This window comes from Sinocyclocheilus rhinocerous, unplaced genomic scaffold (genome assembly GCF_001515625.1).
Source record: "Sinocyclocheilus rhinocerous isolate Xijiao unplaced genomic scaffold, SAMN03320098_v1.1 scaffold926, whole genome shotgun sequence".
NCBI lineage: Eukaryota > Metazoa > Chordata > Actinopteri > Cypriniformes > Cyprinidae > Sinocyclocheilus > Sinocyclocheilus rhinocerous.
Genome location: NW_015648536.1, coordinates 1,077,896 through 1,099,445, shown reverse-complemented (window position 1 = coordinate 1,099,445; position 21,550 = coordinate 1,077,896). Strand labels below are relative to the sequence as shown.

The following is a 21,550-nucleotide window of genomic DNA, read 5'->3' as shown; positions in this document are numbered from 1 at the left end:
AGAAACATTGAGCTTTTATATGGGACTAAAAACAGCTTTTATGTCTTTCCTCTCCGAATGTTCAGTGTCTCAGTGACTCATTGTTAAAGGACTGTTTCAATGCTATCAACTGCAGAAGAGATTTGAAGGCTAAGAGGAATTCACACACACACACACACAATCTCAAAGAGATTTTTTCCCCGAGCGAGACCCACAATGCCGTGAAAAATAGGGAGGATTAGGACTCGTGCACATCATAAGGATGTGTTGTGGATCAATAGAAAATCACAAGACCTTGTGCATTTCTGAGTTATGGAGAGGGTTTTATTAGCTCTTGCACACCACCTAAAGGAGCTAACCGTATCTATTTTGAAAAAATAAGATTTCACTATATCAATTTTTTTCGTGCATTACCGTTCCTCTTGTTTGGAGCTTTTTGCAATTGCTGCTGTTTATATATTTTTAATGTAAGATGTTTTTGCCCCAGATCATGTGACCTCTTGCTTCTTGGATTTCCACAGATCCAGTCTCTGCAGCGGCTCCGCCTACAGTTCAGAGCGTGGATGATTTTGTGCCAGACGAGGGACTAGACAAAAGCTTCTTAGAGGACAGTCTCCCTTCTAACCCAAAACCGGCTATGAACACCCAGCCCTCTGCTGTGGGCCCTGCAGATAGTGACAGGTACATTATATATATATATATATATATATATATATATATATATTGAAAGAAGACATTTTTTTTAAACTTTTATTATGTGATATGCTATTTACAGTATACACTACCATTCAAAAGTTTGGGATCAATAAGGTTTTTAAAATGTTTTTGAAAGAATTCTCCTATGCTCACCAAAACTGAGTAAAAAGAGTAATATTGTGAAATATTATGATTTAAATAACGGTTTTAATATATTGTACAATGTAATTTATTCCTGTGATGAAAAAAGAACAGCATTTACTTAAAGTAGAATTTTTTTTTTGTAACATTATAAATCTCTTTATTGTCAATTAAATTTCTTTATTGCTGAATAAGGGTATTAATTCTTTAAAAAATAAATAAAATAAAATATTCTCTCCCCAAACTTTTTAACTGGCGGTGTACTGTTACATGTAAATGAACTTAGCTAGTGGTTTCTTTGTGATTTTGTCTGTGAGACAAAATGGCTGATCAGTACAACAAAATGGTTGAATTTGCATCCATGTTTGTAACATGTTTAATTTAGTGATGGGGGAGGAAAAGACGGGAACCCCATGGTCGCTGGGTTCCAGGATGATTTGGACCCTGATGATGCAGAACTTGAACCCAGAGCTTCTATCCCCACTAAAGACTTGGACATCATTCTCTCCAGTGATGAGGAGGGTCCAAACCCTTCTGTAGCTCAGGATGAAGATCTGAACCCTGGACCTCACCTGTAAGCTTAGAATCCTGGCTTTCATTATTGATAAAATTAAACTGTATTTAAAGGTGGGGTAAGCGATTTCTGGTAGCCAATGTTGACATTTGAAATCACCAAAACAAACACGCCCCTACCCCAAAAGGGTCTCGCCCCTATTTTGATAGCTCCGCCCCACACATACGTACGCAACCCAGGCAACGATTAGTTCTGTGAAACCACAAAACCAATGTTACACCGTGTCTACACTGGACACGAGCGGCGCGACAAAATACTATAGAGCTCATTATAATCAGTGATGCTGTGTACACCATAGATATATATACATGCTGCTGCTGTGTTCTATTTATGACATATTGACACAAATTTCAAATGATTTTCAACGGTCGCTTTGTCGCGTCCAGTGTACTAGACAGACTTTAGCTGTTGCGGCGCAGACACGGTCCGTCTGTATCTTTCTGTCGCTCGGCTCGGCTAATGTTCGTCCTGTGCACTGAACGCTCTCTCCTCCACATCATGAGTAGACATGCCCCTTACTGCTGATTGGCTACAAGTTTGTTTTGCTATTCGGCCCGAATCAGTTTTCTAAAGCGTTTTTGGAAAATCGCTTACCCCACCTTTAATGAGTGAGATCTTAATTAACTTGTATATAGTCACTGAAGCAAGTTTAGAATTTTGTGTTGTGGGCAACATTTACTTTGTTTCCTGAACACAGTCTGGTTTTCATGGTGATTGTTAATAATATTTGTTTATTCAAAATACTAGAATATTTTTTGTAATGTTACTGGGTTGTTTTTTTTTCTCTTTTTTTCAGTGAGGCTGTATTGCATTTAAGTTTGTTTATTTTTTACTTTTTTTCTCTTGTACTAATAATGAAAGCAAGTTAGCAAAGACGGCAGACAATGTTCGACTTCACTTCAGCTTCAAGTCTGATACAGTGTGTGCAATGATAAAAAAAATCAAATGGTTATATATGCATTCTTTCATCAAAATCGTGTTGAATTGTGTGTTCATTGATGCTTTGTTACATTGACATTTGTTGTTTTTTTTAATAAAAAGAAAATGTAATAAGTTCAGGCATATTATTTGAAGGAAAAAAACATACACTTATTTATATATATATATGTATCCCTTTAAGATAAACATTTCACATGAATGACACATGCAATAACAATAAGGTTATTTATTTATAAGCACCAAATTGTACGTTGATTTACATAACAAATGAAACAATATTGTCATGCTGCTTGTCCCTGTGAACCTTTTTGTATTTAAAAACAAAAAAAAGCAAAACAATTACAAGGAATTACAACAACAGAAACTGTACATTTACACTCGATGGTGGCTTAAGTTAAATGATATTCTGTTTATTCTTCAGTAAAGGTGACGGCCTCATTCTTCCATCCGCTTTTCTGTGGCATGTGACATCATGTAATGTGTTATGTTGTCTGCAAATAGGATAATTTCAGTTAAAAAAACACATTTTATTGATTGTTATCAGCGGAGACTAAATGAGATAAAAATGAACCCGTGCGCTCTTACCTTAGTATCTCCATGTTTTCCTATGGTCAGCAAAACAGAGTGACATGTAATCAAATAAAAATAAACATTTACAGAGGTTAAAGACGTGTTCAAAGCTTTTTTTTTAGTGGGCTATTGAGGTTTTTAGTATTGAGGTGGTTTGCGAGGACTCACTGTTTGAATAAATGCGAGTTGAAATGATCGCCACAGGGAGCAAAATAAATAAAATCCAGCGGAGGATGGACCAAACAAAGTTAAATGGAGCTGCAATTGATATGATCATAGATTAATAAATTGTAAAAACATTTCTTTTAATAGTAAAAGACAGTTAAAATGCTATGGTAAAAATCTGTTAATTAACGTTACGTTGAAAAACAGTAAGAAATCTAAAGGGGCATTTCATGTAACTTACTTAAACAGTAAAATACTCTTAAATTTACAGTTGTTGGATGTGGAAAAAAGTTGTCTTTTACAGTCAAAAAATGTAAACTGAAATTCCCAAAATTCGCTGTGTGACACTTCACATTTGATATTTTTCAGGAACAAAACAGAAGTCCGTCAGGAGGATGGTACATTAACATTCGCTTAAATTGATTAATGAAATATAGCCTACGATTTTTACTACTTAAATCCATAAAACCTTAAATGTTGCTTCCGTAAAGTTTCCTGTTGATTGAAAATTGAAATCAATACAAAAATACTAGAATATTTTTTGTAATGTTACTGGGTTGTTTTTTTTTCTCTTTTTTTCAGTGAGGCTATATTGCATTTAAGTTTGTTTATTTTTTACTTTTTTTCTCTTGTAGTAACCGCAATTGCTTTTTTTTTTCTTTACCGTAAATTCCAGAGATATTTATTTTAAAATAAATTTTAGGAATTTAAAATTAAAATGAAGAAAATTAAAACATGCTAAAAATATTTTTAACATGGTGCTCACTTACACTCAGGAAACCATCTAAAGAGAAATAGGGAAGTAGTATTTCATCTTACTGTTGCTAAAGTAACCCTCGGCCAGTTTTACGATGATCTTGTCTTCAGTCATGAACCCACACCAGTAGACTCCATCCCCTTGCGTGAGTGTCTTTACCGAGACGGTGAAGGACTTTCCATCATCCTCCACAGCTATGTTGCCTTGCTCCAAAAGCTTGACGCTTGGCTGGAAAGAGAAGCCCTTACAGCAGTTTTCATCCTGGGCATCTCTTTTGCACCACACCCTGGGCCTGTTCAGAGTTATATTCTTGTTCTCATAGGAGCAGAAGAGTTGCTGCAGATATTCAGATGTGCTATGTCCTGTGGAGAAAGATCAAGTTTGTCCTCTGTGAGATTTTTATCAGGTATAAAATCAACAAATGTTGGACAAAAGCTGTCCTGAGAAGAGCCTTTGGATTGTTTATGTGTGTTTTGACCTTACCTGTTAGGATCATTAGCAGAAATGCGGTTATTAGATTCATGATGACTGATGGACGACAGATAGTGCTTTGAGTCTGCAAGGATGCACTGCTCTTAAATGTTGTAGAAGAGGAAACACATACAGGAAATAACTCGCCACAAACACATGTAGAAAGAACATGCTTTTTGTTATGCAGTCAGCAGAAATCACTCTAATGGTCATCATTGAATGGTTTCAAGGACAATTTCATAAATTTGCCTTTTTTTAATTGTTTGTTTAATTTTTGTTTTTCTTGAATTTTGTCTCTCTCTCTCTCTCTCTCTCTCTCTCTCTCTCTATATATATATATATATATAAATTTAGGCTTACTAAGGCTTAAAGATTTTTTAGGTCTCTTATGCTTCTAATGCTCACAAGCTGCATTTATTTGGAGACAAAAACTGTAAAAACAGTATAGGCTTAATAGGTCTATTGTGAAATATTATTACAATTTAAACAGTTTTATGTGGTGGCAAAACATTTCTTGCAGCCATTTCACAGTCTTCAGTGTCACATGATTCTTCTTAATCTTAAATAATTTGAATATGCTGATTTGGTCCTCAAGAAACATTTTTGATAAATCTTTCAAACAATATTTTAGTATTAGTATTATTTTAAATAATTAATTATATGACTATTTTGGTGAAACCGTCGTACCTTCCAGTGTTTAATTATTGATTGATTGATTGATTGATTGATTGGTGAATAGAAATGGACAGAAAAGAACAGCATTTACTTGAAACCAGAAAACCGTTTCTGCTGTCGCTCCTCTCCAAAGATTTAAAATAAAGGCCTACTAGGGACTGTCTCATCGCGTATAGCCGTAGTTGAGGCTTGTTGTGACAAAAACTCTGGTTAACATGGAAAAGCTTATAGGACACGGTGTTAGTGTCACTATTGATCAATTTAATGCATCCTTGCTGTAGTTTATATGTATTATTGGTGATTTAAAATAATAATAATAATAATCTTTTATACTATCAATTACTGTACCCAGAAATTAGAGACCCGTTTTCTGGCACACGCACCCACAGGGCCAGTTGTGAACTTTTATTTTGAAAGGGCGTGACACTTTTGTTCGTCGTCAGTGATTGGATGAGCGGATTGACCAACAGGAATTCGTGATAGTAGACTGTAAGGCTGAATTGTCACGTTTAGTTGTTCAAAATGGTAAGTACAACATAACGCATTTAAATTATCCTGATAAATGTCAAATTTGTTAGACGTATTTTTGTTTTGCCTGTAATTCTTTTAACGTGGTTTAATTCTCGCGCGCTACATAGAGCAGTCGTTTATCAAGCCAGTCATTGCTTTCCTGATTGTGTTGTAGTGTAATCAAGCTCCATAATAAAGTGCGATGGATAGATGAACACACTGAACAGTGTAATTTATAATAAACAAATGTGTCAACTAACTTTTTTAAACTAATTGCCTAAATATTCTTTGGCCATATTCTGACTTTCAGTTTCCATGGAAATATAGTACCACTTGTCATGTGTTGGTAGCTACGTTGCTACTATTATTTATCTTTTGCCGTTTAGGGCATACATTTAGGTTTAGTAAGATTTATTTTTAATGGAAAGTATTTTTTATTCAACAAGGATGCATTAAATTTATCACAAGTGACTGTGTATTAATTTGTAATGTTACAAAAGATTTATATTTCAAATAAACTGTATTTTTTTGTACAAATTTCTGTTAATCAAAGCGTCCTGTAAAATATGTCACGCTTTTCACAAGTGTATTAATCAGCTACTTTCAAGATTTATAATAATAATAATATTTTTTTGAGCACCAAATAATAATCATGTTAGTATTATTTCTGAAGGATTAAATGACACTGAAGACTGGAGTAATGGCTGCTGAACATTCGGCTTTGCCATCGCAGGACTAAATCACATTTAAAAATAATAGAAAACAGTGTTCATTTGTAGTAATATTTCACAATATGACTATCTATTTTCTGGACAGCTTGGTGAGCATACAAGACTCCTTTTAAAAACATAAAAAATCTTACTGACAGTAAGAGCAGTAGTGTATTTCCTACAATTCAGATTGTTTCTGAACTGTATTTTGTGCTGTAGCTGCGGCGAGAGGTGAGACTGAGAAAGGAATACCTGTACAGGAAAGCACAGGAGGACAGACTGTACACTATTGAAGAGAAAAAACAGAAGCTCAAATCTGCGTTAGATGGTGAGACTCCAGCCATATCTTAATCATCTTATCAAACTCTCCTAACCGATCTGATATATATTGCGCGTATCTCATTTTACGCTGTTCATGTCTTTTGCAGAAAATCGTCTTTTACCCACCGAAGTTCGGAAGGAGGCTTTAGACTTACAGAAACTGTTGGAGTTTGATGATGAGGGTGGAGAAGGTGACTATTTTTTTCTGTCACTTATATCGGAATCCAGTTTTGTCTGCCACCATATGTAAACCCATTTTGTGACATCATATAGGTGTTAGTTCTCATATGGATGATGAGTACAAATGGGCAGGAGTGGAAGACCCCAAAATTATGGTCACAACATCCAGAGACCCCAGCTCTAGACTCAAGATGTTTGCCAAAGTATGTTAAATCCTAATATTCATATTTGACAGTAAGGATAAAGTGTTTCTTTGTGTGAATGCATGTCGTTTTATGTTGTTAGCTCTAATCTGATGTTTTGTATGTTCATGTTACCATTATGACGTAAGGGAAACCTTCGTCTATCAGTGGTTGTGGTTTATTTAGGTGGCACTCTTTTTTTCTTTTTTGCAGGAAATGAAGCTGATGTTTCCAGGGGCCCAGCGTATGAACAGAGGAAACCATGAAGTTAAAACATTAGTACATGCGTGCAAAGCTAATAATGTCAGTGATCTGGTCATAGTTCATGAGACCAGAGGCCAACCAGGTATGGACTGATATGGTTTTCATCTGTTTCCTGTTTTATTGCACAGTGTATCAATACCTGGTAAACATTTGGTATATTATGAAAGTTTTTTTCTTTAAAATTGCTTTAATTGCATATCCAGTTTAATGTGCAGTTTTTTACTTTAGGTACATTAGATGTTTTATTTAATTACATTACGTCTTTCTTTTGTAGATGGTTTGGTGGTGTGTCACCTTCCTTTTGGGCCGACAGCCTACTTCACATTGTATAATGTGGTAATGAGACATGATGTTCCAGACATTGGCACCATGTCTGAGGCCTTCCCTCACCTCATCTTCCACAACTTCATGTCACGTCTTGGCCGAAGGGTGAGTTGTGCAGGAAATAACTTCTGGTGTCCTTGGAAACAATAATAAAGTTAGTTTCTCATCCGCACTACCATTCAAAAGAGTCACTAATACTTTTTTAAACAAATGTAATGCTTTTATTCTTTTATGCAAAAGTGCATAACATTTATTGAAGGGCCAGTAAAGATATTTATAATATTACAAAAGAATTGTATTTCAAATAAGTGCTGTTCTTTTAAATGTTCTATTTATTAAAGAATCCTTAAAAATGTAGCTCAGTTTCCACAAAAATACTGAGTAGCACAATTGCTCAACATTGATAATTGATAGTTTCTTGAGGATTGAATGATTTCTGAAGAATTATGTGACACTGAATACTGGACATAGCATTTCCATCAGAGAAATAAATTGCATTTTATATTAAAAGCGTTATTTTAAGTTGTAATATTTCACAGTATGACTTTTTTTTTTACCGTTTGATCTTATAAATGCAGACTTGGTTAGTGTAAGGGACTTCTTTGAACAGTAGTGTAAAGTGTTTCATATTCAGTTTCCTATTTTAATAAAATAAACATAATTATTGTCTTACCATATGTCAGGGCTGGCGAACGTCGGTCCTGGAGAGCCGCAGCCCTGCAGAGTTTTGCTTCAACCCTAATCAAACACACCTGAACAAGCTAATCAAGGTCTGAAGGGTTACTAGGAAGCTACAGGCAGGTGAGTTTTATTAGGGTTGGAGCTGAACTCTGCAGGGCTGCGGCTCTCCAGGACTGGAGTTCGCCACCCCTGCCATATGTGATGGAGAGAAAGAGACTAGGATTTACTGAAAAAAAAAGTGAAATCTCCATGTGACATTATAAAGGCTTCTGAAAAGCTTCTTGGTTTAGTAATGGAATTTATGTGTTAAGCTGAAAGCAAAATATAATTTTTTCCTCTCTAGGTCTCTAACATCCTAAAGTATCTGTTTCCTGTACCTAAAGAGGATAGCAGACGTGTTATTACATTTGCAAATACAGATGATTTCATCTCTTTCAGGTGAGTGATGGTCTGTTAGAACTGTTGTTCTAAAGGTTTTGAGTCTGATTAAGAAGATTGGTTTTAATGACTTTGTATATTGCAGACACCATACCTACAAGAAAACCGATCACAAGAACGTTGAGTTGACAGAAATTGGACCCAGATTTGAGATGAAATGTAAGCAGCTCTGTTTTTTGGTGTTAGATTAATTGATATTAATGCAGAAAAGGCACTTATGTTCTCTGCTCATTATTCATTTGTGTTTAATCTTCCTTTTTCAGTGTACATGATCAAGCTCGGCACACTGGAGAACGAGAGTACTGCAGATGTTGAGTGGCGACTCCATTCTTACACACGCACTGCCAAAAAGAGGAAATTCTTAAGTGTGGAATAGTACTCATGTATAGTACTCAATAGTTCAATGTACTCATGAGAAACCTGTGTTCTTCTATCAGAATGGACATTGTCAATTTAATTCTCCGACATAGTGGTCTTTTTTACATTTAGTTGTGACATTTAAAAAGATGTTTGAATTCCTTTCAATATTATAATGTTGACACTTCCGCAAATTAAATGTTTTGTACAGAGTCTCCTGAACATTATAAAACGTTCTTTACATTTGTATGTTTTGTATTATGCTTTTATTGTTGCTTCATTATTTCTTATGAATTGGCTTGTATAGAATATTTAAACGAAGTTTTTGCTTTAAACTGTTTTGTTTGATTTTAACAAAAATAGAAACAGTATATTTAGAATTTATGTAGCAGCTGTGTAGGTTTCTTTAATGCTTGGAAAAACTTCACATTCGTTAACCGCAGCACACGCCCCTTTCTCATTCCCTTGCTACAAAGTACCACAATAGATGACCAATCAGTGGCTCGATTCACAGATCTCGACCAATCAGAGCGCGAGCTTTCGCTGTTCCGCTTTCCCTGAAATTCTTTGCTGATCCGACTTGAGACTGAGAGAATTCAAGATGGCTGTCTCAGGTGAGTATTTACTCTGAAGCGAAAAATGCTAAGTGAGTCTCGCGAACGGGCTGCATAGTTTGCGGAAATATTACTCGCAGGTATAAATCGCGTTAATTCATACCGCCGCGGCAGCAAAATTCAGATTAAGACCAGTTTTTCAACTTTTAGGCAGCATTAGCAACACTAGCTAGCTGGCAGCTAGTCGTCTAATCCCTTTCCGCCTTATGAAAACAGCATTCCCTCCTTCAGCTCGAAAAAGGCACCTGACAGGATTTAAGAATCTATGTTTAGATAATATGCTTTTATACTTCAGTCATGATATTGAGTAACGTGTTGGTAAATTGAACAAGCTAGGAGTGCATGGCCTGTGATATAGTAAAATAGCAGAGCAAATGATCAGGCACATCACTTAGCTAAACCCAGCCAGTTTATCTTCATTGCAGGCTGCTGCACATTTCTGTGGTTACACTTTAAGGAGGGGAGGTGTTTGTGTAAAACATCTTTATCATTCTCTGTCCTGCGTTTATACTGCAGATGTTACATGATGTGTTGGAGTGTTACTTTGCCTTTCTAAGCGCTTTTGAACAAGGATTGATCACAGGACCGGTTTAGAAATGGGATTTTTTGCAGCTATAATTTATATATATACATACATACATGCACCCATAAAACAAGGTCGTGGATGTTACTGAAATCTATATAGTGTGCGTCTGTGTGTATATTTACTAGTGTGTGTGTATATATATATATATATGTATGTATGTATGTGTGTGTTAGTAATTATATTGCGGGATGTAAGTGTAAGATCTGTATTTGGTTGTTTATTACATTCTCATTTGCTGCTGTAGTGTAACTACAACACCAGTGATGTTTTGCACAATGGTGCAACTGCAGTGGTTTCCAGTATGCACAATACTTGTGGTTTAAGGTTGCAAAGACTGTATACTGCATTAAATATCATAAAACGTTCAATATGAAGTACTTGTTCCTACGTGTCTGGATTAAATGGCTTCATTTCAGAGTTTGATAGCCTTAAGACTTAAATTATAGTCTATTATTATAGACTAAAATGTTGAAAGGAGTTTGAACGACATCAGATATCTTTATTGGGGGCATTTCCTTCTACATCTGTTTGTAAAAGACCAGTGTAGAAACTAGTATTTATTTACCCATTTACAAGCTCCACTGACATATGGTTCTGAGTTATCAGTTTGCTTTTTCTCAGTAGAGTGTAATTTCAAATGACCACACCTGCAGGGTTTTTGTGCTGAATTCTGAATTGGAAATTCAACTGGCAACCAATTTAGAGTGTGTTATTACCAGGTTGATTTGTTTAATGAAATACTTTCAGCTTTGAATAAACATTTGAATGAATTCTGAAATTGAATAAATGTTGAATAAATGTTTCTGTCATTTTGAAAATGTCAAATATCCGACTGAGTGTCAGTGCTGCCAGTCCCTCACTGCCCCTTTGGAGACACCATGTCCAACACCTCCTCCTGTTCCTCCTCGGGGGAAACCAGCCCTGATGACACACCCCGAGGTGGGGGCACCATTCGTGTCTACCTCCCCAACAAGCAGCGGACGGTGGTGAGGGTTCATTTACTGGAGTCTGATTTGTTTAAAATGCCTTTTATTGTTGTTCGCAAACATATGGAATCGCTAATATAACCGGTGTATGTATATATTTGTAATCAGAGGTTGTGTGTTTGTGATCCTACATTGATAGCACTGTGTGACCATGTGTTCAGGTAAATGTTCGGCCTGGGCAAACTGTCTATGATAGTCTAGATAAAGCCCTGAAAGTCAGAGGCCTAAGCCAGGATTGCTGTGCTGTCTTTCGCCTTCTTGAAGGGTAGGTGTGCCTAAGAATTTGGCTCTTAAAATGACAAAATCTCTCCTTAGTAAGTTTATACTCGGTTGTTTTGACTTTGTTCTTCTTTTGGCCAGCCGGAAGAGACTTACAGAATGGGACACTGACATCACACCCCTCGTAGGGGAAGAGCTTCTGGTAGAAGTGCTGGATGATGTTCCTCTTACCATGCACAACTTCGTAAGTGTACTTGCACAACAGACTTTGGTGCAAAGATGAGTAGTGGTGATATTTATTTTTAACAACATTTGCAACTGCTTTTTATCACTTAATTAGAAGCACCACAAATTAAAATTGTCATGTTATAGGGACTACTGAACAGACATTTAGAAGTTGATTTTAAAATGCAAAGTATTTTAAAGGGGGGTTGGTACTGTTGATGTACTGGAAAATATTTGCAGCAAATAATCTGGAAAGTGTATGTGGGATGATTACATTTAGTCATTTAGCAGACGCTTTTATCCAAAGCGACTTACAAATGAGGACAATAAAAGCAGTCAAAACTAACAAAAGAGCAACAATATTGTGTTGCATGTTCTGAAAGAAAGGGCCTGATCTTCCTAATGTTGTATAAAGCAAATCTGCAGGACCAGGCAGTTTTAGCAATGTGGTCTGAGAAATTCAGCTTATCATCAATCACAACTCCAAGGTTTCTAGCTGTTTTTGAAGGAGTTATGGTTGATGTTTTGATAAAGTGATGGGTTTGTTGAAACCACAAGCAGTTCGGTCTTTATTATGATGAGCAAGTACAGATTATTTTAACACAGATCATGCTCTGAGCTCTGTCCAGCAATTCTGGGACTTTTGGTTTAAATTTTGACTGCTGATGCTTTAATTAAATTGGTAGCCCTTTATAGTAAGGTTCAATTTGTAATATTAGAAAATTCATTAGTTATGATGAACTAAAAATGAACAACATTCCACAGCAATCTTGGTCAATATTAATACATTGTATGCTTATTTTTTTATGTATATATTTTATTTTGCACCACAGCTCTAACATTCTAATAGATTTAATTTTTAGCTAATTTTAGGTTAATTTCAAGTTTGAGGTTAACATTAATTTATGCTATAGCATGAATTATGCTCATTTATTGCATTTTTTTTTTTAAATAAAAGGATGAATTTATTTGATGATAAAACAGTACCATTCTGAAATATTATTATGATTTAAAATTACTTAATTTTTTATTTATTTTTTATTTTATTTTAAAAAGTAATTTACTCCAGTGATGGCAGAGCTGAATTTTCAGCAGCCATTTCTTCAGTCTTCAGTATCCCATGATTCTTCAGAAATCATTCTAATATGCTGAACAAGATTTATCAATGTTGAAAACAGTTCTGCTGCTTGATATTTTTGTGGACACCGTGATACATATTTTTTTTTAGGATTCTTTGATGAATAGAAACTGTGAAAGAGTAGCATATATTTCTTTACTGCCACTTTCGATAAGTTTAATTAAACCCCTCTGAGTAAAAGTATTATTTAAAAAAACCATACTGACCTCAGATTTTGAATGGTATTCTATATCAATAACATGAACATATCAACATTAACTTGCGAGTCACCAAATCAGCATCACCCTTAAATGGCACAATCTTGTTTTCACAGGTACGTAAAACATTCTTTAAATTAGCTTACTGTGACTTCTGCCACAAGTTCTTGTTCAACGGCTTCAGGTGTCAGACCTGTGGGTATAAATTTCACCAGCACTGCAGCAGTAAAGTCCCTACAGTATGTGTGGATATGGACACCATGACAAAACGGTATGTTCTGAATGAAATTTTCTGTTTGTGTGCTTGTCCTCATTTTTGTAACTCAACTGGTGTTCTGTTGCTCTCAGGTGTGTTCCTAATACAGTAGACTGCCCTTCGATATTGATATATCCGGCCACCAATTCCATATCACAGAGCGACATTCCCTTAACTTCAGATTCTCCTGGGTACTCTTTAACTTCACCTATAAATACATGTACCTGTTGATCCCCTAGGGGAAATGTAACACTAGCCGACATGTATGCTTTTTTGTTTTACCCCTTTTAGAGAGGAACTGCTGTCTACCCCATCAAGCTTCCGTTTGATCATGCGAGGAGAGGACGGTCAGTCTCTCCAAAGGCATCGCTCCACCTCAACCCCCAATGTCCACATGGTCAGCACGCTGGAGCCTGGCGCTGCTGGCCTCATGGAGGTTAGAGACCGGACTAGAGGCTCATCAAGTCCACATACGTTTTCTCATTTTTTGTTCACCCACAAATGAAAGTCACCCTCTTTGCTCCAAAATTTTCTTTCTTCTGTCGAACCCAAGAGGTGATGTTAGACAGTTTTCACACTGATATTTTCCATACCATGAAAATGGCTGTCAATATCTGAAACCAGAAAACCAGCATTTAAAAAGTTTGCATAGAAAAGAGCAGTGTCAACATTCTGCTACACTTCTGTTTTTGTGTTCCATGGAAGAAAGGAAGGGCGAGGAATGCATTTTTGGGTGAACTGTCCCTGTACTATAGTATTAGCCTGGCTAGATATCAAATGTCAAGATATGTTACTTCACAGAATATGACAGTGGAGGTTCTGCATGCCTCCTTGATCATCTGTCCTCCATCGCATGTATTTATTCATTTTTCCCCCCACTCTCATTCAGGAGTCATTCAAAATCAGCACAGTGGGTGAGTGTTGTTGTTTTTTTTTTTTTCCCTCTCATTTTTTCCACTTGACTACCTGTCTCTCACAAAAGTTCTTTTTTTTTTTTACGCACCCACATTACACTACACACATTTTTGTTTCTTAACCATCTCTGATTACAATGACACAAATATCTACACATCTCCATGTGTGTGAACTGGCCTTCATATTCTAGTGTTGTCCACAGGGCAAGAGTCCACTCCCAAGCCTTCCACTAGCCCACCCCACCTAGGGTCACCAGGAAGAAGACCCCCCAAATCCCCTTCTGAGCCCAAGGAACGAAAACAATCCTCATCTGATGATAAAAAGAAAGTGGTGAGTGTGTGTCTTATTTTAATAGGAAGCCCAGATGACTTGGCTACAATCTTTTATTTTATTTTTTTTCCAAACCAATTTTTGTTTTTGTGTTTTTTGTTTTTTAGCACCGGGGAGGTTACAGAGACTCCAGTTACTACTGGGAGGTGCACTCACGGGAGGTGTCCATGTTAAAGAGGATTGGAGCAGGTTCTTTTGGGACCGTCTATAAAGGCAAGTGGCATGGAGACGTGGCTATCAAGATTCTTAAAGTGACAGAGCCCACACCGGAGCAGCTCCAGGCCTTTAAAAATGAGATGCAGGTTTTACGGTGAGTCGTCATCTGCACGATCCTAGCTTCAAAGCCTGCCGAAGATAACAGTGTAACAGTAGTTCTCATTAATGTTGCTTTACTGCATTAGTAATGTCATCTGCTGCTACAACCAGCTAATCTCCAGTTCAAATCTTCTGTTCAGTATGACTAATTTGAGTCCTTTGCTCCTCAGAAAAACACGCCATGTCAACATTCTGCTGTTCATGGGCTTCATGACGAAGCCTAATTTTGCCATTATCACGCAGTGGTGTGAAGGCAGCAGCCTCTACCGCCACTTGCATGTTACTGAGACCAAGTTTGACACCATGCGCCGTATCGATGTTGCTCGCCAGACTGCACAGGGCATGGAGTAAGTTTTTTTTTTTTCTTTTTTCTTTCTTGCTACATGCTCATGGGCTTCATGACGAAGCCTAATTTTGCCATTATCACGCAGTGGTGTGAAGGCAGCAGCCTCTACCGCCACTTGCATGTTACTGAGACCAAGTTTGACACCATGCGCCGTATCGATGTTGCTCGCCAAACTGCACAGGGCATGGAGTAAGTTTTTTTTTTTTTTTTCTTTTTTCTTTCTTGCTACATGCTGTGCCAATTATATAATGTTAATATAACAAAACTCTATAAAATGTTAATGTACACTACTGTTAAAAGGTGTAAGAAAACTTTTAATCCGCAAGGAAGCATTTAATTGATCAAAACATTTGTAACGGAGGATTTCTTTTTCAAATAAATGCTGTTCTTTCGAACTTTCTATTAAAGAATCCTGAAAATCAATCATGGTTTCCACAAAAATATTAAGCAACACCACTGTTTACAACAAGGGTTCGCAGCTCTAGCCCTCGAGGTCCACGTTCCTGCAGAGTTTAGCTCTAACCTTGATCAAATTCACCTGCCTGTGACCTTCTAGTGATCCTGAAGATGTTGATCAGCTTGTTCGGGTGTGTTTGATTAGGGCTGGAACTAAACTCTGCAGAAAAGTGGACCTCGAGGACCAGAGCTGAAAACCTCTGGTGTACAACATTGATAATAATAAGAAATGTTTCCTGAGCACCAAATCAGAGTATTAGAAGGATTCTGAAGGATCACGTGACACTGTAGACTGGAATAATGGCTGCTGAAAATTCATCTATCCCCCATCACAAAAAATAAATAATATTTTACAACATATTCAAATTGAAAACTGTTATTTTAAAATTGTAATACCGTAATAAAAGCAACCTCGCTGAACATAAGAGACTTGTTTTGAAAGCATCATACCAACCCCAAACTTTTCAATAGTAGTGTTTTTCAAAAGGCATAATTTCCTTACAGATTTTATCAGTCCCCCATACACTCAGGCCAACCAGTAATGTATCATTATTATATTATCAGCTAGTGTGGTTAATTATGATCAGTACATGCACCCTAAATAAGTAATAGCGGAACACTAATTGTAATTTGGACTTGTGATAACAAAGAACACTTGTAACTTCATAAAAAAAACATCTTAAGGAGCTGCTCACACCAGAAGACAGTGCACTTAATGGCACTCTTTTTTTCAGCTCAGAATCACAAGGACACACTTGTATGGAAAATTGGCACGTCTTCTTAAATCCACCAATGTTATATGATTGTATCGTCTATTATAATGCTTGGATTTATAGAGAGTAGATGAAGTGTAGAAAATCTCATTTTGTGCATAATTTGCTACTAATCTTTCCTTAACAGTTATCTTCATGCCAAGAATATCATTCATCGGGACTTGAAATCTAATAGTATCCTTTCTATAATGTGTTAGCAGTGCTCTTGTCTGTATTGTGAGATATCTGTTGCAGGATAGATCAGATTGATCTAATTTGCTGCCAGTAGATGGCATCATGGTTGCATCTTAATGTCCTAGTACAGTGGTTCTCAAACTTGAGAACTTGTCCTGGAGTACCCCCTGCCCTGCACATTTTGTATGTCTCCCTCATCTATCACACCTGATTCAATTCATGAGCTCATTAGTGGAGACTGCAAGACCTGAAGTGGGTGTGTCAGATGTAGGGAGACATACAAAATGTGCAGTGCTGGGGGTACTTCATGGAGAGGTTTGAAAGCCACTGTCCTAGTAGATTGCCAAGCCGCTTTCGGTCTTAATGCTTGTAAATAAAGAATTGTCTGATTTACCTAAATTACTGGCATGAGATGGAAGGCTGAGGTTGAGGATTTATTGGAATAATAGTGCTAATGCATTCTCTCTAGTGATATTGTAGTCATTCTTTGTTCTGCATGATACTCCTGAGCTCATGTGTCAGATATCTTCCTGCACGAAGGCTGGACGGTAAAGATCGGTGACTTTGGGCTGGCCACAGTAAAGTCTCGCTGGAGTGGCTCTCAGCAGGTTGAACAGCCCAGTGGCTCCATCCTGTGGATGGTGAGTAATCATCACCCAGCTCAATACCTAATTCATCAATGAATCTAATACTTAGTAGCTTACCACTTATGTGAAGTAGTTTAATCCGGAATCTATTGTTGAGAAGTACATTTTTAAAGCTTTTTTAACTCTGCTGTTGTTTTTCAGGCCCCTGAGGTGATCAGAATGCAAGACACTAACCCATACACCTTCCAGTCAGATGTATACGGATATGGAGTGGTGCTCTATGAACTGATGTCTGGGACTTTGCCTTATTCGAATATCAACAACCGCGATCAGGTCAGGCATACGCCACCACTCTGATAGATTGTCCTTTTCTGTTCAAGCTCGAAATAGTTTTGAATGAACTTTGTTCAGCCCAAAATAACTATCCTCCTAACTATCATCATTTACTCACCCTCATGTTGACTGTATGACTGTCTTCCTTGGAGCACAGAAGGAGAAGTTAACTATGATGTTTGGTTGTTCTCTTCCTGTAGATTATTTTCATGGTGGGTCGTGGCTACTTGTCTCCAGACCTCAGTAAATTATACAGTAACTGTCCTAAATCAATGAAGAGGCTCATCATCGACTGTCTAAAATTCAAACGCGATGAACGGCCTCTCTTCCCCCAGGTAAGAATAACCAGAGCCCTTCTCTGCTTTCCAGCACAGTTATGTCAGATTAAGTGATAGCCTCATGTTTCGTCCCTGCTTGTTCTTCAGATCTTGGTGGGCATCGAGCAGGTCCAGGATCTGTTGCCAAAAATCGAGCGGAGTGCCTCTGAGCCCTCTTTACACCGTGCTGTACACGCCGAGGACCTGAACCCGCTTCTCCTTCACACCACACGCCTCATGCCTCTGTGAGACGATCCGCTCCTCTCCCAGAGGCCGTGCAGGATCATTCCCAGCATGGAGTTCCTCTCATTATTCCACACATTCCTGAGAGCACCCTAATTACTTCATCGGTCACACATATAGTCAAACACATTACATTTATCTACTCGTTCATGCTCCCTCCCTCCTCTTTTCCATTCCAGCTGCTCCTCCGTAAAGCTGCCTGTAGAGAATGTCAGATTCTTTCTGGACCAGCTGCTTTCTAAAACAGAAGCAGGAAATAAACCTTGCTCTCTTACTACACTTAATGGATTTCCAAATCCAAGCATCATATCAGCAATGTATCGGCACAATTTTAATGACCTCCTTTTTTTTTGGTATATTTCAAAATGTGTTATGGTTGCTTACACATGACCTTTTTTACTTTAAGATGAAATTAGCGTTTTACTTTAGAACAAGCAAACTAGCATGGAGATTTTCTTTTTTTTTCTCTTTCTCCCTGTTCTCCTTGCTTGAAAATCATTGGCCAGTGATAGCACAATGTTGATGACTCTATTCATTTACATCAGTCACAGAGACTCTCTGCTCACAGATTGGTTCGCAGTCAGTTTATGATCATAAACATGATCATACTCCCATTGCCGTTGTTTTGGCATCTTTTTAATTCCGTTATTTTTTTAAAATGGAAAATATTGGTATCAGATTTGGGCTTTCTAAAACAGAAGCAGGAAATAAACCTTGCTCTCTTACTACACTTAATGGATTTCCAAATCCAAGCATCATATCAGCAATGTATCGGCACAATCTTAATGACCTCCTTTTTTTTTTGGTATATTTCAAAATGTGTTATGGTTGCTTACACATGACCTTTTTTACTTTAAGATGAAATTAGCGTTTTACTTTAGAACAAGCAAACTAGCATGGAGATTTTCTTTTTTTTTCTCTTTCTCCCTGTTCTCCTTGCTTGAAAATCATTGGCCAGTGATAGCACAATGTTGATGACTCTATTCATTTACATCAGTCACAGAGACTCTCTGCTCACAGACTGGTTCGCAGTCAGTTTATGATCATAAACATGATCATACTCCCATTGCCGTTGTTTTGGCATCTTTTTAATTCCGTTATTTTTTTTAAATGGAAAATATTGGTATCAGATTTGGTTGCATATACGTATGTGACTTGTGCTCTTAATAATTGTGCTGTGTATTTGAGATATTTTTTAAAAGAATTATCTTCCACCTTTGTGCTTTCTCTTTCTCTGTTGGTGAGCTTTAAATTGTGTAGCTTAATGAAATTTCAAGAAAATGGCACAAAGCAGTGGTGCACTTCCTGAAGTGATGGGGAAGGAAAAATTTACACTTTTCTTTTGTTGCTTTGAAATGAGTACATTTGCATTCTGGATTAAAACAAGATTGATAGTTCGTTTTAAAACGGAATAAAAATTCACAAACTAAACTAAAATGGCACATGATGACCACAAGCAAGACTGGTGAACTAGTACTGGCGCTTCATCCCAGTCTAACTTGTGCACTAATGCATTGTGTTTGCATGTGGTGGTGTTAACCGGTCGCCTGTTGCTGCCCGTGCTGTTGAACGTTTGTACAGTAGCTCACACTTGGAGATACTGGAGTGCAGAGGTTCTTAATCCTGGTCCAGGGTCGAGCTGATGATCTGAATCAGGTGTGATAAATAAAGAAGACCTCCAAAAATGCACAAAGCAGGGGATCAACAGGACAAAAGTTAAGAACCACTGCTGAAGTGATTTTGTTCACAGCTCTACATTCAGATAGTGTTGAGCAATGGTTCAGAGGGTGGTTTTGTGTCTTGAAACTTAAGTGTCATTTTTGAGTGTCTGAGAACAATGTCCATAAATTTCGCAGTCACACAGCAGCTTTAAGGTGGAGTTCCGGTTGAAGCCCTGAAGCAGTTTTCAAAGAAAATACATTTCTTAAATAAAGCTGCTAACTTTAGACTCGCTGCTGACCCCTGCTTAATCGACTAGTTTTAGTTTTGAGTGAGACGATCAAACTTAAGATGCGCTTTTCCCTTCTGCAGCACCCATTCTCTTAGGGCTCTGATAAGAGCAGGAAGAACAGAAACTTCGTAGCATTTCCTTCAGATCAAATTTGTGGCAGCATGGGGTGAGGTAGTGCTTCTGGGTGCTGTATTCTTCTTTCAGTTAGTTCAGTTTATACCATACACTCAAAAGCATGTCTTTGCAATACAGTCGTGCTGTTTAATAGCAATATTAAAGTTCCTTTTCCTCCCATTCAGCTGGTTTCAATAGGACTGACTGAAGCCTACAGTGATGGGGCCTTATGTGAGCTACATTTTCCATCTGTCCTTTTAATGGAGTCTTAATATATGTAACTTATTGATTCATAACTGACACTTGTACTAAAGGCAGAGCTTTGGTTCTTATCTAACAATATTCGAATGGGGCTGGGTCCCCCGCTGAGTTGTACTCATTCCAAATACGATGCCTATGGAAGATTCACTAGGCGATTCTATGTCTCTTGTTCATGAAAGATGGTTTCACATCCCCTCAGTGACTAATGGAAATGAATATGTTGTAGTTTCAGTCAAACCTGACTATCTTTATATATTTCTGCTTGATTACACACTTGCTCTGTTCTTAACAGAGCTGAAGTGCTTCTGGACTCTTGTAGAATGATGATGTGGTACTCCCAAGTGTAGGATTTTCCGAAGAAACCAGTGGTAATAATATCGCTCAATACAAAAGGGGGTAATTGCGTTATCAAGCATTTGTAGATGGCACTATATGCTCTTCTCTATTCATAACGGTTGAGAAAGCAAGACTATCGGTTTATTTTTGTATAGATTTGGATGCACAACTAGTCCTATTGAGATTTATGATACAATTAAAGCTAAAAAATGAATTGTGTGGCTTTAAAACGACAGCCGAGAAACCTCTATAGAATTAGACTCTGGTTTAGGAACTGTTTTACCCACCAAATTCCAGCCTGCCTTGTTGTATAAGAAACTATAACTGGTCCTAGATCATCAGAACAGTAACTACTTCTGGCAACTTTGGATGTTTGCAGCATTTCCTTAATGGCTTTAACGTCCCTCAGGATACATGTGGGACAAAGACTTTTTTTTTTTCTCCTTGTATCGTTGCAAGCACCTCTTTTGTTCACACTTTTATAGTTTCCATTAAGCCCAAAATAAGATAATCAGACAGTATATAAAATTCAGTTTCTGCTTTCGCACAAGGGCACGAATGCAAAAGGGTGAAACTTTAGCCACCATTTTTCAGAACAGGAAATATAACGAAAGATCAATTTTGTTTAAAAAGATTAGTTTAGCATATGTTAGGTGAACTGCAATGTGTGTATAGTTGAATATGTCTAAGGGGTGTTTGCGGAAAAACGGTGTATTCTGCCATGTACAGTTACTTTTTCTTTTTTTTTTAAAGATTACTTTAAATTGTATTTGTTTTTATTTTTTGTGTGATGGTTCAAAAAGAACAAAATTATTTTAAAACATGTAAAGGAAATCTTAGTATTTTCTTGTTTTTTTTGGGGTCTTAAATATTGTGGAGACAGGATTTTGTCCTAAAATAAAACTGTTGAAATGTTTGGTTTCATTAAGTTTTTTTTTTTTTTT

The 21,550-nt window shown here is 37.1% G+C and overlaps 3 protein-coding genes across 6 annotated transcripts in view; all 3 read left to right on the top strand.

Annotated features, from left to right (window-relative positions):
• LOC107709868 (rab-like protein 6) overlaps positions 1-21,394 on the top strand; it is a 27,975-nt gene extending 6,581 nt beyond the window's left edge. Inside the window, exons 12-13 of one of the 2 annotated variants that reach the window (XM_016514525.1) lie at positions 501-660; positions 19,256-21,394. In XM_016514525.1, coding sequence (XP_016370011.1) covers positions 501-660; positions 19,256-19,298 — 203 coding nt within the window. In that variant the 3' untranslated portion in view covers positions 19,299-21,394. Of the gene's footprint in view, positions 1-500; positions 661-19,255 lie in introns of those variants that run through there. The other variant, XM_016514526.1, reaches the window with a different exon arrangement.
• Positions 5,354-9,175, top strand: LOC107709870 (U3 small nucleolar ribonucleoprotein protein IMP4-like). The gene is made up of 9 exons (XM_016514527.1): positions 5,354-5,492; positions 6,407-6,515; positions 6,616-6,699; positions 6,782-6,891; positions 7,084-7,216; positions 7,409-7,563; positions 8,483-8,577; positions 8,663-8,736; positions 8,841-9,175. Exons 1-9 carry the CDS (start codon positions 5,490-5,492, stop codon positions 8,951-8,953), a joined length of 876 nt encoding a protein of 291 aa, XP_016370013.1. The 5' UTR covers positions 5,354-5,489; the 3' UTR covers positions 8,954-9,175.
• Positions 10,970-18,609, top strand: LOC107709867 (serine/threonine-protein kinase A-Raf-like). 3 transcript variants are annotated; one of them, XM_016514523.1, is made up of 16 exons: positions 10,970-11,120; positions 11,282-11,385; positions 11,481-11,583; positions 13,016-13,170; positions 13,248-13,346; positions 13,447-13,591; positions 14,045-14,069; positions 14,261-14,400; positions 14,508-14,710; positions 14,886-14,960; positions 15,149-15,250; positions 16,418-16,464; positions 16,987-17,105; positions 17,253-17,384; positions 17,585-17,719; positions 17,810-18,609. In XM_016514523.1, exons 1-16 carry the CDS (start codon positions 11,013-11,015, stop codon positions 17,948-17,950), a joined length of 1,833 nt encoding a protein of 610 aa, XP_016370009.1. In that variant the 5' UTR covers positions 10,970-11,012; the 3' UTR covers positions 17,951-18,609. The 3 variants fall into 3 exon arrangements, with proteins under 3 accessions (XP_016370009.1, XP_016370010.1, XP_016370008.1); XM_016514524.1 differs by lacking the exon at positions 15,149-15,250 and having other exon boundaries at positions 14,273-14,400; positions 14,886-15,062; XM_016514522.1 differs by lacking the exon at positions 15,149-15,250 and having other exon boundaries at positions 14,886-15,062.
• Positions 21,395-21,550: the final 156 nt, after the last annotated feature.